Here is a 14,582-nt window from a genome sequence, read left to right on the forward strand (position 1 = left end):
TTTATTTTAGTATAAATCTAAATGATTGTGGTTTCCATTTGAAAAAGTAAAACAATCACAAAGTATGCATTTCAAAAAATAAAAATAATAATGATCTATATTATTTTCAAATTAAAACCAGATACTTATTTAACCAACATTCAGTGACTGCCTAGTTCTTCAACTTCAAACTATGACAAAGAATTTTTCATTAAATATTACGTATTTTTTAAAAATAAATATAAATAAACTAATTGAATAAATGTTATTCATGCGTAGGTACAGCACTGACGGAGCAGCCGATGCAGTCATATCTCATCAAATCTGCGGGCTACTTTCTAGGGACCTAGCAGGGCAACTTTTCCAACAAAAACGTTGCTACTCCCTATAGTCCTTATTGATATTTTGTTTTTATAGTTGTCTATAGTGGCAAACTAGTAACTCGTCCATTTTGTTCCGAAGTAAGGAACGAAGATCATTTCGTGTTTAGCGGTCAGCCGTTTCCTGTCTTTGAAGACTTAAAAGTAAGTAAAAATCTATGAAATTAAAAAAAATAATATGTCAAATAAGCTAATAATTTTATAAGCTATTATATTTTATTAGTGTTAGTGTCGATCGAATTGAAAAGGTTATGATTTTTGTGGATATAGTTTCCGTGCCATTGTTATTACCACGTTGTATTGTTCATAATTTTGTGTCGAGTCCAGTGAAAGTAAAATTTATAATTTAATAATGATGATTTCAATTATCACCATCTTTCGACTGAAGCATTGTGATGATTATATCTTAACTGATTGATACATTTCTATTTTATTTGTAGTTTTTAAGCAAGGATTTATATGGCCGTAACCTTAAAGTTATATTGTTTACAGTGCGTTACGTCGCCGCTTATCTTCTTGCCCTTTTGGGTAACAAAGAGAATCCTAGCAATACTGACCTGGAGAAAATCCTCTCCTCGGTTGGTATTGAAGTTGATGGAGAGAAACTGAAGAAAGTGATCTCTCAACTTAATGGCAAAAATGTTGAAGAACTGATCGTTCAAGGTTTGTATATGTTATGTTGAATAAATTTGTACTTATACAGCTTGTTACGAAGAATTTTTCTTGATTTTCATTGAAGGTAAAGAAAAACTTGCCTCCATGCCAGCTGGTGGTGCTGCTGCGCCTGTTGCAGCTGGTGCTGTTTCTCCTGCTGTTGCAGAAGAAAAGAAAGGTAAGCATAATCTTATTTTTTCTTTAAGAGGTAGATTTATGTTTCAAAAGACTTTAAAATTAATTAAAACTTAGATTTATAGTATAATTAATGTAGTTTTTATAACATAATGTAATTTATATCAAGGAAATCATACGTAAATTATACATTTTCATGTTTTACATAAACTACCTGGAAACTGTTAATATAGTATAATATTCCAATCAATTTCTTTTACTCATTATTAATGTTTCAAAATAGTTTATGGAAAAATTATCACTATGGTCAACATAATTTAGTTTTTATAAAGTAGTGTAATAAGCGTCAAGCAAAATTTAGATATCAGTCATATGTGATTAATTTATATTCTGATATTTTTAATTTCATGGCTTACAATAATTCCAATATCATCTTATATTTCTATTAATTTATCTTACTATTTCATTCAAAATATATTTCATATCAAAAATGAAATAACATGAAGGACACAGAATTTTTCATATTAAACTTTTATATTGGCATTTATCATATAGTTTGTGGATTTCAACACCTCATTTTTATGGTTTCTAATATTATTATCTATTACTAAAACAATATTTTAAATGATGTTTATCAACCATCTTTCGACTGAAGCATTGTGCTGTAAATTTGTACACTGATTTATACATATTGACCTCAAATTCTTATTCATGTTATCAAAGGATTTGCTAAATGTTTATGCAATTTATTTTTACAGAAGAAAAGAAGCCAGCAAAAGAGGAATCTGAAGATGAAGATGAAGACATGGGCTTTGGACTTTTTGATTAAATTCTAAACTCAGGACTAGATTTTATTCATCAGCGGAAGACCAACGTCGATTTTAGAGATAACTTTTTTATTGACCAATGATGGCAGTTGTTTCTGCCGCTGAAGAATAAATATTTCCCATAAAAACAGAACCGTTGTTTTTTTTTTATTGCAAAACAATTTTTTCGTAGATAGCATAAAAATAAAAACAAGCAAAGAATTTTTATTATGTTTATATTAGATATAATTTTTATACACTTGAAAGTTTGTTCTAGAATAATACTTCATTAACTATTTATTTTATCTTAATTTTTCATTGAAAGATACATTTTCTTTAACAATTTAAGAGGAGAAAATGTGAAATATTTATGAATCATAATGTTTCAAAATTTCACTCTAGCAGTTCAATTATTGTAGTGTAACATATTTTTAAAATATATGATCAAGTTATTCTGCCCTAAAGGTGAATAAAATATTTAAAAAAAAATATTTGGAACTTCTTTAAATTGTTATTTGATAAATATAAAGAAAGTTGCAATCAATTTTAATTAAAAACGGATGACTATGAAATTTTTTAATTTGTTCGAGTTACTATTTAAAAAACTAGACACTACGTGAACCACCTAAATTACATTGCGTGTAAATTATTCTTTCAGAGTTGCTTAAATTTCAAGTGATGAAAGTTGGCGGCCTACCAAAAAGATATTTAAGATATGTAGTAGATACAATCCGAGTTTAGTCAGGCATAGTCGACGCAAAAGGAGATGAAGTATTTAACCTGAATTTATTAAATTTTACTTTTTTTTTAAGTTTCCAATTTCCAATGGAATTAATATATTATAAGAGAAAATATATTACTAAATATTTTAATAAATAAAACTACCTTATTAACAAATATAAATTTATTTGTTATACAATAAATTGTTAGGGCACAAATGGTGCAAATGACACGGAAAGAAAATAAAACTACTGTTGTAAAAAATTGAGGATAAGCCGATTATTCGACTTGTAAATAGATTTCTTTAAGTTGGTAGGAGTGTAGATATGGCTCAAGTGTCCTTTTTCACTTCTACAGCAGTGAAAAACACCACATAGTCGCAATTAACAGTTTAACACAGTGAAAAACATGAATAAGAGCCAGCTAATAGATAGACAGAGAAGAGAGTGAGGCGCGCGCGCGCTCTTTTTCTCTCTGTTTCTGTCAAAGTATACTTAAAGTTTGATAGAAAAATAAATAAGTCAGTAGTCGCGGGGCAGGGAGGGCAAGGGTTTTCCAGGGGGCTGGAGGTGTGCCGCGCATGCAAAGGACTTTCGTTATGCACCGACGCGGCGCGCGGAGACTCGAGCCAAAAATGTACGAGGCACGTATAACGAAAGCCGTTCATTTGGATGACGACAAAGGACGAGAAGCAAGGGTCGGCCAGCGGCGTTTTAAAATTGATAGAGAGAGCTTTTTTTGCTCGGCAGCCCCTGAATATTAGCGAGTCTGGCCGTTGAAAAGAAGTTCGCCGAGGCATTGTACGGACAAACAAACCCTGGCGGAGTGGGTGTTCTTTTATACGGCTTTACGCTTTTGAATGTTTGATATTCATTTCTAGGCATGACTTTCCACGCGCGCGCGCGCTCTCGAATGCGTGTTGACGTAAATATTTGACGACGACCCCATGCGCGCAAGCTGCATGCAAATGTGTATGTCTGTGTGTGTATCGGACAGCTCTGGATCTCGTAAAACCTCTTTTTACCTCATACGAGTGCTACTCTCCGCGAGCGTATGAGACGATATAAGTGATTTAAGGGTTGTATGAAGGTATTATCTGATTATGCTTGGCTTCTTTCATCTTTTATTGCGATATTCGTAAAATCGGCTACTACTCCATGATTGTAGATCGTATTTCTTGTTGATTTTTTTTACGAGAAATATCAACGAGTGGCGATATTATTTATACGAATTTAAGTAGATTTGACGGACTTACGACTATAAATTGTACCTTAAATTTCATGACGGATTTAATATATCAAAGATAAACAGTTATCCATTTTAAATACAAAACCTAAACACGTGAAGCTTTGCGAAAATTTAAATACCTTTGTAGCAAACGAAAATATCCTTTACTCCGTCTCAGAAAACTACAAATTGAATAAATTCACTTTAGTGGTAGGAACATCGATTCACTTTAAATCTTTTTCACATATGTCCTGTGCACACAAAGAATTTCAAACATCACACTCCGCTCTAGAATTTAAAGTGTATATCGAGTGACTCTGTAGTTAGCAGAGATAAGGGGATTATCGAATTTCAGTGTTACTCGACATTCTAAAATTAACAAAGTACTGCTTTTAGGAGTAAAGGTATAAATGTCGAATTCGCTATATATATTATGATTTGATTTTTATTATTGACATAATATCAATGGATAAAAGAAAATTAAAATGGAATATAGATAAAATACTTCTTCAACAAACGTGATCGTCTTTAATTTATGTTTCTCCTTTATTTCGAAAGCTATTTTACAAAGTTGAATTTGAGCAAATTTATTTTTAATTTAATATTTGTTTTAAAAAATTAGCCATATAATATATAAAAATATATATTATTTTAATATAAAATTATTATATTGTTTTGATTATTGTTTAAATTATAGAAATATTAAGTCGCTATGATATTTTAAAATAATTCGAGCAGCCATAAATATTAATGCGCTATGTAAAACCACGAAATTTTATGTTATTTGTGAAAGTTAGACGTATAAACCAAAAGTTGCATCCATTATTCATCACACCAGGTCAACACAAAGTCACAATAAATAATACAGCATGTGAATATAAAATTACGATTCGCTGATCTAATTCATTTAGAAAATTTATTAATAATCTCACCCACGTTTTTTGCTTAGAGAGCGAAAAAAATCTGTTTTGACATTAAAAATCAAGAGAAGAACACTTAGCTTTCCAAAATAAATAAGACGTAACGGTCGATCGAGCGGACATCCTCGAGATAATGAATAATTCATTGTCAACAGGGCCGTTCAAACACTGAAAATAAAGTAAAAATAGTAGAAGAACAAGGGTCCATTGCCGATAACGCTTTTCCCTCCAATAACATTTGAACAAGCTAGCGGAGGTGCAACAATCAATTGGTACGGAAAAAATTCCGTCATTCGTGCGTGCGTGCGTGTGTGTGTGGTGAGTGCCACCACTGGATTCTCGTGCTTTGGCGGTTTGGTATCCAATTCATCAGCTCGCTGCTTGAATGCTTCACTCTATTATACCATCGTCTGCATAATTGCGAAGTTGCGCGCTCGCTCGTCCTGCGTGCAATAAGAGCAGAAGGAAGCATACTATGGAGGAGCTAGAAAACAGAAGAGGACGTCGCCCGTGTCACGAGGGTGACAGGGGAAAGAGTAAGAGAAAGACCGAAGCCGCTTGTAGAGGATTTGCATAACTGAAAAAATCGTGCACGCTGTATGCGCCCGCTCGTCCGACCACTTTTTTTGAGGGGAGGCTGAACTGAATATACACAGCCCGAGAGAGATAGAGAGAGAGGGAGACAGAGAGGGAGAGACGCGAAAACAGGAAAAAGGCACAAAAAATGTCAACCAAACTGGCTAGGTCGAGAGAGAGAGAGAGACGGCCAGTCAGTGCTCCGCGTGGTCGCTGACTAAAACCGTCCCCTCGCAAAAAAAGAGACCTCATGTAAAATTTATAAAGACTCAGGAGAGAAAGTTCACTATTTTCGACTGTCCAAATATTTTTTTGCAGCTGTCAATTATTGCCTCGTTGAATTTCGTCATTATTGCCGGCGTCGTGTCGCGTCCCCTTTCGTAATTGCGTTTGCACAGTGCAGAACGAGGTGTCGGAGTATTAAACGGGCAAATAAACGTCGCAAATTAGTCAGATAATACGGGCACAAAAAAATTGTTTTTCAAATCAATTGAAATTTCTTTCTTTTTTCTACTCTTTCCGCTTTTCACGTATAACCGCCTTGAGTTTCTTTTCGTTTTATTAATCTGTACAGAACGCATAAGATCCATCGCGTATATATGAAATTTGAAAAGCCAGGGTAATTTTAAAACTGATGAATGATCAACTTACGAAGGTGTTTTTGAAAACCACAGTGCTTTATGAAATCTATTTAACAATTTCATTTTCTTTATTGCTTATTCAATCGATCTGCAAGTAATCTAAATCATTCTGTGACTTTTAAGATTCAAGTGAATTTCGAGGCTTACTTTTTTAAATTTTAAGTGAATCTGACTGTCGAGTGTACCTATCTAGCGATAGAAGTCAAGTAATCAACATCACATAAAGTTCTAGCGACACTCCCAAAAATTTGTATGCAATTTCGACGTGATCAAAAACAAAAAGGAAATTAATAAAACAATTGGTTCGAGTAAATCACAAGGGCGTGAAAACGTAGTGGCGTTGAATGTAGCGCGGCTGATCGAATAAAAAGGCAAGGCCTCCCCTCAATTTTCGCGTGCATGCACCTGCGCGAAAATTCGCGCACGCAGAAAGAAATACGACTACGATGCACTGGCCCTTGGTACAGTGACACGTTGCGAATTGGTGGTAGTGGTGGTGGTGGTGGCGGCGGCAGCGGTGGTGGTGGTGATCGTGGTGGGGAAGGTCTGTACGAGGCGGGATATGCCGTCGTTTCTCTTACCCCCTGCGCGCGCCAGTCACTCGTGGCGCGCCGCCTCGACTAAGTTCGCTCGTTCGCCTGCAGTCAGTCAGTCTCGCGCTGCCTGTCGAGCGGTCACCTCACTTTATACGTGCTTGTACGGAACTAGCTGTTTTTAATAAAGTTCACGAGCAAGTATTGGGAAGGAAGTGCGCGCACAAGATACACCGTTTTGTTTTCGTTAGAGTGCGAATTGACACGCGCGTTAGAGGTGACGAGATGAAAGGGTTAAATTATAGATAGACTACATATAAAAGAAATAAGAACTAAAAGTAGTCGCGCACCGATGCGTAGCGTAGGGGTAAAGGGCAAAGCCGAGCGGAGGCTCTTCCGCCGGCTGTCCATCATCAGCAGCAGTAGCAGTAGCAGCGGCGCCGGACGTGATCGTAATTTCGCGGGGGACACAAGAGGGATTGCAGCTGCCGCCACGTTGTTGCTGTAGCCACTTGCGGGCATTTTTCTACTCTCTCTCTTTCTCTCTCTCCCTCTCTCTCTCTCTCTCTCTCTCTCTCTCTCTCTCTCTCTGACATTCTCTATCGTTCGTTCGTTCCTCTCGACACTGCCATTATCGGGATACGCTCCCCCCACGCTTTCCGCGACGAAAAAAAAACCGTGATGGATCTCGCAAGCTCAGTAGCGTTCTGAAACTGCGCGTGTGTGTGTACGTGTAATCGTGTAAAGTAATTATCGGAATTTCGAAGATGAGCCGGCTAACGATCCTGGCGTTGCTGCTATTGGCTCTGAACGTCGGTCACATGGCGGCGATGATGAGCAGCAGCGGTAGCGGCAGCAGCAGCAACAGCAACGTCGACGCGACAACTCTGAAAGTGCCACGGCATTGCGAGTGGGACTCGCCTAGCGAGGGCAGCCTCGTCTGTTTACAAAACGAGCTGGCTACCAGTGCAAGCAACCGGGTGAATCTCAGTGAGATACCAAGCGAGTCGTTGACCTCGTTGACGCTTCATTGTCTCGAGAGCGGAGAGCAGCTCGACGACGACTTCAATTTGCCGTCGCGGCGGCAAGACAAGCGAGCATCTTTGAACACCGAGGAGCTTTCGCATCTCTGGCGTATGCGCTCGCTAAGAATAACCGGCTGCCGAGTTGGCAGGCTCGTTCTGACGGGACTGCGCGATCTGCGAAATTTGACGATAAAAACGGAGGCTGGCCAGAGACGCGGCTCGCTGGAGCTCGAGCCAGGGACGTTCGCTGCGGCCAGTCAACTGGAGAAGATCGACCTCTCGGGCAACAACATTTGGCAGGTACCCGGCGAAAGTTTCTGCCCACTGGCAAATCTCGTTGGCCTGAACTTGTCGTACAACCTCTTGGAGGAGTTGACCGAGCTGGACTTTGGTCTGCGCGGTGTCGCCGGCGCTTCGGCGAGAAAGCCTCGCAGGCTCGAGCAGCTGATGAGTGCACCCACGGCGGCGAGTTGCGCCCTCGATATACGTAACCTCGACGTGTCGCACAATAGGATCTCGGTGTTGCCGGCCCGCGTGTTCTCCTCGCTGCGACGTCTTGGCATGCTGAACCTCGCTGGCAACGGGATTGCCGTGGTCGAGGACGAGGCTTTTCACGGCTTGAGATCACTGAGGAGTGTGGATTTGTCGGACAACAGGATCGTCGCCTTGCCATCGGAAGTGTTTCGCGAGGCTGGCAACTCGCTGAAGGAGCTCAAGTTGCAGAACAATTCCATCGGCGTGCTCGCTCCGGGACTCGTGGCCAACATGAATCAGCTGGTCTCGCTGGATCTTTCGAAGAACGTGCTCACCAGCTCGTGGATGAATTCGGCTACGTTCGCCGGCTTGATTAGGCTGGTGCTTCTTGATCTGTCCTTCAATCGCATCGACAATTTGGACCCGGCGATGTTCAAGGATCTGTACACTCTGCAGATTCTGAATCTCAAGTACAACGAGATCGAGACTATACCGGCCGACACTTTTGCGCCCATGAGCAATCTGCACACGTTGGAAATCTCCCACAATCGACTGAGATACCTGGACGGTCAATCGCTTAACGGCTTGTTCGCCTTGTCCCTGCTCTCGATGAATTACAACTTGCTCGAGGGCATCCACCCCGACGCTTTCAAAAACTGCTCGAGCATCCAGGACGTGCAGCTGTCGGGCAACAATCTAGACAGCATACCGAGCGCCCTGAAAGACATGGGCATTCTGAAAATGCTGGATCTCGGCGAGAATCGCATCGAGCAATTGGAGCGATCGAATTTCGAAGGTATGACTGGCCTGTACGGCCTGAGACTGATGAACAACTACATAAGTAATATCACGCGAGACGTGTTTGCCGAGCTGCCGACCCTGCAGATTCTGAATCTGGCGCGTAACAAAATCGAGCACGTCGACAGCGAGGCATTCCGCGGCAACCCGAGCTTGCAAGCCATACGACTGGACTCGAATATCCTCGAGGACATGTCGACGTCGTTCGTCAACGTCAGTAGTTTGCTCTGGTTAAACGTCTCCGACAATATGATCGAGCGATTCGACTTCGGTTATTTGCCGAGCCATCTGCAATGGATGGACGTGCACAAGAACGCGATCATTGATTTGGGTCGAGCGCCGCCGCATCCGAATCTACGACTGCAAACACTCGACGCCTCGTTCAACCGGCTGACGCGCATAAGCTCGCACTCGATACCCGAGTCGATCGAGCTACTCTTTCTCAACGACAACGAGATCCACAGCGTCGATCCGCAGAGCTTCGTCGGCAAGCGCAATCTCACGCGGGTCGACCTCTACGCCAACCAGATCGTACGCATGGAGCTGTCGTCGTTTCAGCTTTCCCAGGTGCCGGCGGACAGGCCACTGCCGGAATTCTACATCGGGGGCAACCCGTTCGTCTGCGACTGCACCACCGAGTGGCTGCAGCGAATTAATTATCTGACCCTGCGCCAGCATCCGCGGGTGATGGATCTCGAGTCGGTTTATTGCAGACTGCCGTACGACAGGCGTCGCTCGTTCATACCGCTGCTGGACGCCAAGCCCGCGCAGTTCCTCTGCGGCTACACGGCCCACTGCTTCGCGTTGTGCCACTGCTGTGACTTTGACGCCTGCGACTGCGAGATGACGTGCCCGGCCAACTGCACGTGCTATCACGACCAGTCGTGGGCCGCGAACGTCGTCGACTGCTCCAGTTCCGGCTACAAGCGCTTGCCCGGCAGACTGCCCATGGACGCCACCGAGGTCTACCTCGACGGCAACGACTTGGGGGAGCTCACCTCGCACTCGTTCATCGGCCGCAAGAATCTCGAGATCCTCTACGCCAACGACAGCAACATCGTGTCCATTCGCAACTTCACCTTCAGCGGCTTGAAGAAGCTCGCGGTGCTGCACCTGGAGAACAACCGCATAGCCGCGCTCCACGGCATGGAGCTGGCGCCGATGGAGTCGCTGAAGGAGCTCTACCTGCAGAACAACCAGCTGGCCTACATCGACAACGGCACGTTCTTGCCGCTGCGCAACCTGGAGATACTCCGCCTCGACAGCAACCGCCTGGGCAGCTTCGCGCTGTGGCTGCTCGCGCGCAACCCCTACCTCGTGGACGTCAGCCTGGCGGGCAACCCCTGGCACTGCGACTGCGCCTACGTGGACCGCGTGCGCGAGTGGATGGCCGCGCACAAGGAGAAGATATCCGACTGGCGACGCGTCACCTGCAGCCTCGGCATGCCGCTGCTGGCGCAAGTCAACGGGTCCATCGTGAATTGCGCGGCGCTGAGCAGCGTCACGTCCAGCGTGCGCGACCGCTCGCTCGAGACCTACCTGCCTCTGCTGCTGGCCACCGCCGCGCTGCTCTGCGTCATCCTGGCCCTGCTCTGCGCCGCGCTCCGGCATCGGCGCGCCCTGCGGGCCTGGGCGGCCAGCCGCTGCGGCCTGCGCGCCTGCTACAAGACGGCCGCCTTCGAGGACCGCGAGAAGCCGTTCGACGCCTACATCTCGTACTCGGCGGTCGACGAGAGCTTCGTGTCGCGCGTGCTCGTGCCCGGCCTCGAGACCAACTACCGGCTCTGCCTGCACTATCGCGACCTAGGCGCCGGCTCGAACGTCGCCGACGCCGTCGCCGAGGCCGCCGACTCGTCCAGGCGCACCATCCTCGTGCTGTCGCGCAACTTCCTCCACGGCGAGTGGTCCAGGTTCGAGTTCAAGGCCGCCCTCAGGGAGGCGCTCAAGGGCCGCGGCCGCAGCGTCATACTGCTGCTCGTCGGCGGCGTCTGCCCCCGCGACCTCGACTCCGACCTGAGGAAGCGGCTGTCCTCGCACACGCTGCTCGTCTGGGGCGACAAGCTGTTCTGGCAGAAATTGAGGTTCGCCATGCCCGAGGTGTCGCCGGTGCCGCTCGAGAGGCCGCCTTCGCTGCCGACCCCGCCGCCGCCGCCGCAGCACCAGCACCTGTGGGCGTGAGACAGGTGCCACTGCAATAGGTGAGACTCGTCACATTTCATCTCTCAAAGTATTTCAACGCTCCTTTCGCGTTCATCTCCTTCAACGACTATGCTCTGTCGTCGCGCGTGTGCGAATGGGCGCGTTTACTCTTTGCGCGAGCGTTATAACCAGACTCGCCGCGTCTAATTAGCAGGCCGCGAGAATAACATTTGATTACATTCGCTCTCAAACTGAAACCTCAAAGTTCTAATTATTAAGCTTTTCTTAGTGCGTTGCGAGCCAATCTTCGTCGAAAAACTGCACACACGCACGCATGTCGGTGTGTGTACACGAAAAAATGTTTGAGCAAAGACAATAGTCTAAATAAAACTATATATATCCGGGCTTATTATGTTTACTGCTTTCGTAATAATGCAGTTGCGCGCGAGCACGTAAACAAAGCCCTTGCAATATTCATCCGATATTAATGTTGGAATACACTAATATTCCAAAGTTTGCTGGCTTACATTAGCCGCGAGGGCGTACGCACGTGCATTATTAAATGGATTCTCAGGATTTCTCTCTTCAACGCGTGCAACGGAGTTAGCGAAAGAGAGACAAATATTAAACACGTCCATGATATACATATTTACTCGCGAGCAGCAGCGGAGAAATTTTCCTTTGATGCGATTACGCCTAGCGAGACAGGGAAAAATTTATGAGAACCGTGCGTGGGTGCTGACGTACAAACGTACGCGCTCTCCCGAAGTAAAAGGGATACGCAAGACGGAGCTCACAATTGAAAGCGTCCCTTTTCCTCGCGTCGACCGAGCTAAAGCTCACTCCACTCGCGATTACGTAGGTCGTTCTTCTTTCTGGGCTACTTGAGCCTCTATGTTGACTTCATCTTGCTCTTTTCCTTTTTTTTTACAAACTTTTTGCGAACCCCAATCAAGTCTTAAGTAAGGAATTGGTCAAGCAGCCATGTGCGTCGATAAGACGAAAAAAAAACCAGAAGAAGAGAGAGAGAGAGAGAGAAACCGACTGAAAGCGAGAGCAAAAGTTAATAGAGGATCGCGCAATATTCACGAAGCGAGTTGGCGAGGACAAAAGAACGTGGGCGCGCGCGGAAAAAAATCGTGCAGACTGTGGAGGGCGCGAGTGCGCGCTCGCAATTGCATACTGGCGGCGCCGCCGAGCGCTTCATTAGCGCGCGCGAGCCTCCAACAATCGAAATATGAGACAATCGAATAAGCACCCCGGGGCCGCTGCCGCCGCTGCCGCCGCTGCCGAGAGCCGGGCTCGCATGAATTTCCACCGCGACAATCAAATAGTGTACGGTGCGCGGGGCTTCATTACCGCATTCTTCGCCACGTTAGTCACATTTCTCTTGCTCGTCGTACTTGCTGCTGCTGCTGCTGCTGCTGCTGCTACTGTGAATTTTCCCTCTCCTGCTTTTCTTTTTCAGCGACAATCATTGTCCTTTTTCTTTTTGTCATATTGAAAAGGATTTTCTTTTCTCTCTTAAGAAAGAAGAGAGGTTTGTTTGTTAAGTGAACGCGACAATAAAATGGTTCGATGATAATTACACTCGAATATAATAAGCTCGGGGGGTTAATAGAACTCGGTTAAATGGGACCCGTTAATGAACGAAATATCAGCTTATATTGAAAGAACGAACACGCATACGCGCGCGAACTCGCGGATTGATATCGAGTGCACATAAATTTGGATTAAAACTCGAGGGCGTTTCGCCAATAGGTTTTCCGAATATTCATTTTACCCTCGCAGCTAGTGTACCGCTCGCGAACGGTGGAAACAAATGGGATGTGTCGAAAATAATTGATAAACGTCAAAAAGTAATATCGCGTTCTTGACGGCTGAAACGTGAAATTTAATTAATGAAACGAGAGGAAAAGGAAAACAAATTTATTGCCGCGAGGTCGATGCGCATTCTCGGAACTCGAGAAAAATACTTCAGCACGAGCGATACGTGCGATGAAAGCTCTCGCGAGAAGCTCGTTAGGCGCGAACGTCGCTGCGATCTCGTGCTTGCTCTTTGCTCTTCCGTCGCGTCGTAGCCAGCGAGCCTATATACTCGAGATCTTTTTTGTTGTTATCTTTTTAACGGTGGCTGTGGATTATCGCAGAGAAAATCGTTTCTTAAGTGGTCGCGCTTGTGGTGAGCTATATACTTTACTGCCCTCAAGCTCGAGATGTACTCGCAGGTTCGTTCTTTTATTCGTCATCACTTTGCGCTCGTGGCAATTCCGTGAAACGTACGTATCTCATTCATTAAAAAAAGGAAGAAATAGAAATAACCTTGGTATAGGTGTCAGAGTCTGACTGCACTCTGGCACTTACTACTTGATGCGCTTTGTAAAGAAACCACCGCCATCGTCGTACGGTTAAATCTCGAGATTTAACGACCCACGCTTTCGTTTCATTTTCTTCAATTTCATTTAAAATACGAGCTCGATATTACCGAACAATCAAACAAATTCATATTCTATATTATGCGTAACCTTTGAAAATATAAATGATTTGAAAAATTGTATCAAACTCTTTTTCAACATTTTAACAATTTCATTTACTTATATAACTAATTTACAGTTAAATTTAAAGCCCACTTCGAACAACATGAATATATAACTTTGTCATTGTTGCATCCAAACGAAAAAAAATCGATTGCAGCGAAAGCATAAAAGCAGATAAAATAAAACAACCAGCATGGCATTAAAATGAAAGCTGTAGAGCAATGAAGCGTCGTTTATAGGCACAGTCAACAAGTTTGAAATCAACTTTTATGAAAGTGAAAAAAATCAAGTGAAAAAAATTGGTCTCTTGTAAGTCGCAGCACGAGGCAAGCAGCTGCCAGTCGCAAGCTTATCTCGAGCAAAGGGCTCTCTTATTAATCTGAGCTTTCGCGGAAAAATAGCCACTTTAATAATAGCTCAAGATTCCGAGAATAGATGGCGAAAGAATGACTTTTCACTTGCCACGGCATATATGTCGAGCTATTAAAAGCAATGAGAGATATATATTTATATATATCTATATATATATATATATATATATATATATATATATATCATAATGGAAGTACGAGGAGAGAAAGGGGGGCTCGGAAGGGCAGGAGCGAATGAGGCGAGACTTCCTATGATCGATCCGCGCCGGATGAGCCCCTATGCGCCGCGCCGGGAAAACTGAGGGAAAAAGCTTACGCTTGATTTGATTCCCTTGAGCGCGAGTGCGTATAGGTATGCCCCTGTCTGTGTGTCAGAGTTACGTCGACTGGAATATAAATCACGTCGGCAGTGAGTGGAATATTATTGAGTAATTAATGCATGGATTTTTCTCTCCGTTCCGTGCTCCTGACGAAAAGGACTTCGGATGGAACGCGAGGTTATTAGGTGGAAGCCCAGTGAGAAAACGCAATTAAGAGATTGCGCATATTGAAGTGTGGAGGCAGGGTGAAATTGCTTCTAATTAAAAAATTAATCTGATTAATTATGCGATCGTAACAATTGCACCGCCAAACGTTCGCGAGCGTTTTCTTATAATTCGCTAACGCT

At 43.9% G+C, this 14,582-nt stretch overlaps 2 protein-coding genes and 1 non-coding gene across 3 annotated transcripts in view; all 3 read left to right on the plus strand.

The window, feature by feature from the left end:
• Positions 1–388: 388 nt before the first annotated feature.
• On the plus strand, positions 389–2,108 carry LOC131668965 (large ribosomal subunit protein P2). The gene is made up of 4 exons (XM_058943480.1): positions 389–503; positions 852–1,022; positions 1,099–1,191; positions 1,907–2,108. Coding segments are annotated over exons 1-4 (336 nt in total). The 5' UTR covers positions 389–502; the 3' UTR covers positions 1,978–2,108.
• Positions 707–776, plus strand: LOC131669016 (small nucleolar RNA Me28S-Am982). Its single transcript, XR_009302336.1, has one exon. It is a non-coding gene; the product is annotated as a small nucleolar RNA Me28S-Am982 (small nucleolar RNA).
• Positions 2,109–6,674: 4,566 nt separating the features above from the next.
• Positions 6,675–14,582, plus strand: part of LOC131668946 (toll-like receptor 6) — a 48,729-nt gene continuing 40,821 nt past the window's right edge. The window contains exon 1 of the mRNA XM_058943451.1: positions 6,675–11,066. Coding sequence (XP_058799434.1) covers positions 7,339–11,046 — 3,708 coding nt within the window. The 5' untranslated portion in view covers positions 6,675–7,338 and the 3' untranslated portion in view covers positions 11,047–11,066. The remainder of the gene's footprint in view (positions 11,067–14,582) is intronic.

Source organism: Phymastichus coffea, unplaced genomic scaffold (genome assembly GCF_024137745.1).
Source record: "Phymastichus coffea isolate CEN01 unplaced genomic scaffold, Cenicafe_Pcof_1.1 PCOF00085, whole genome shotgun sequence".
Lineage (NCBI taxonomy): Eukaryota > Metazoa > Arthropoda > Insecta > Hymenoptera > Eulophidae > Phymastichus > Phymastichus coffea.

Bases quoted from the DNA above. Each gene is read 5' to 3' on its own strand.
- LOC131668965 (XM_058943480.1), top strand. The intron at 1,023-1,098 runs GTTTGTATATGT...TTTTCATTGAAG, and splicing joins TGAAGAACTGATCGTTCAAG to GTAAAGAAAAACTTGCCTCC. The intron at 1,192-1,906 runs GTAAGCATAATC...TTATTTTTACAG, and splicing joins TGTTGCAGAAGAAAAGAAAG to AAGAAAAGAAGCCAGCAAAA.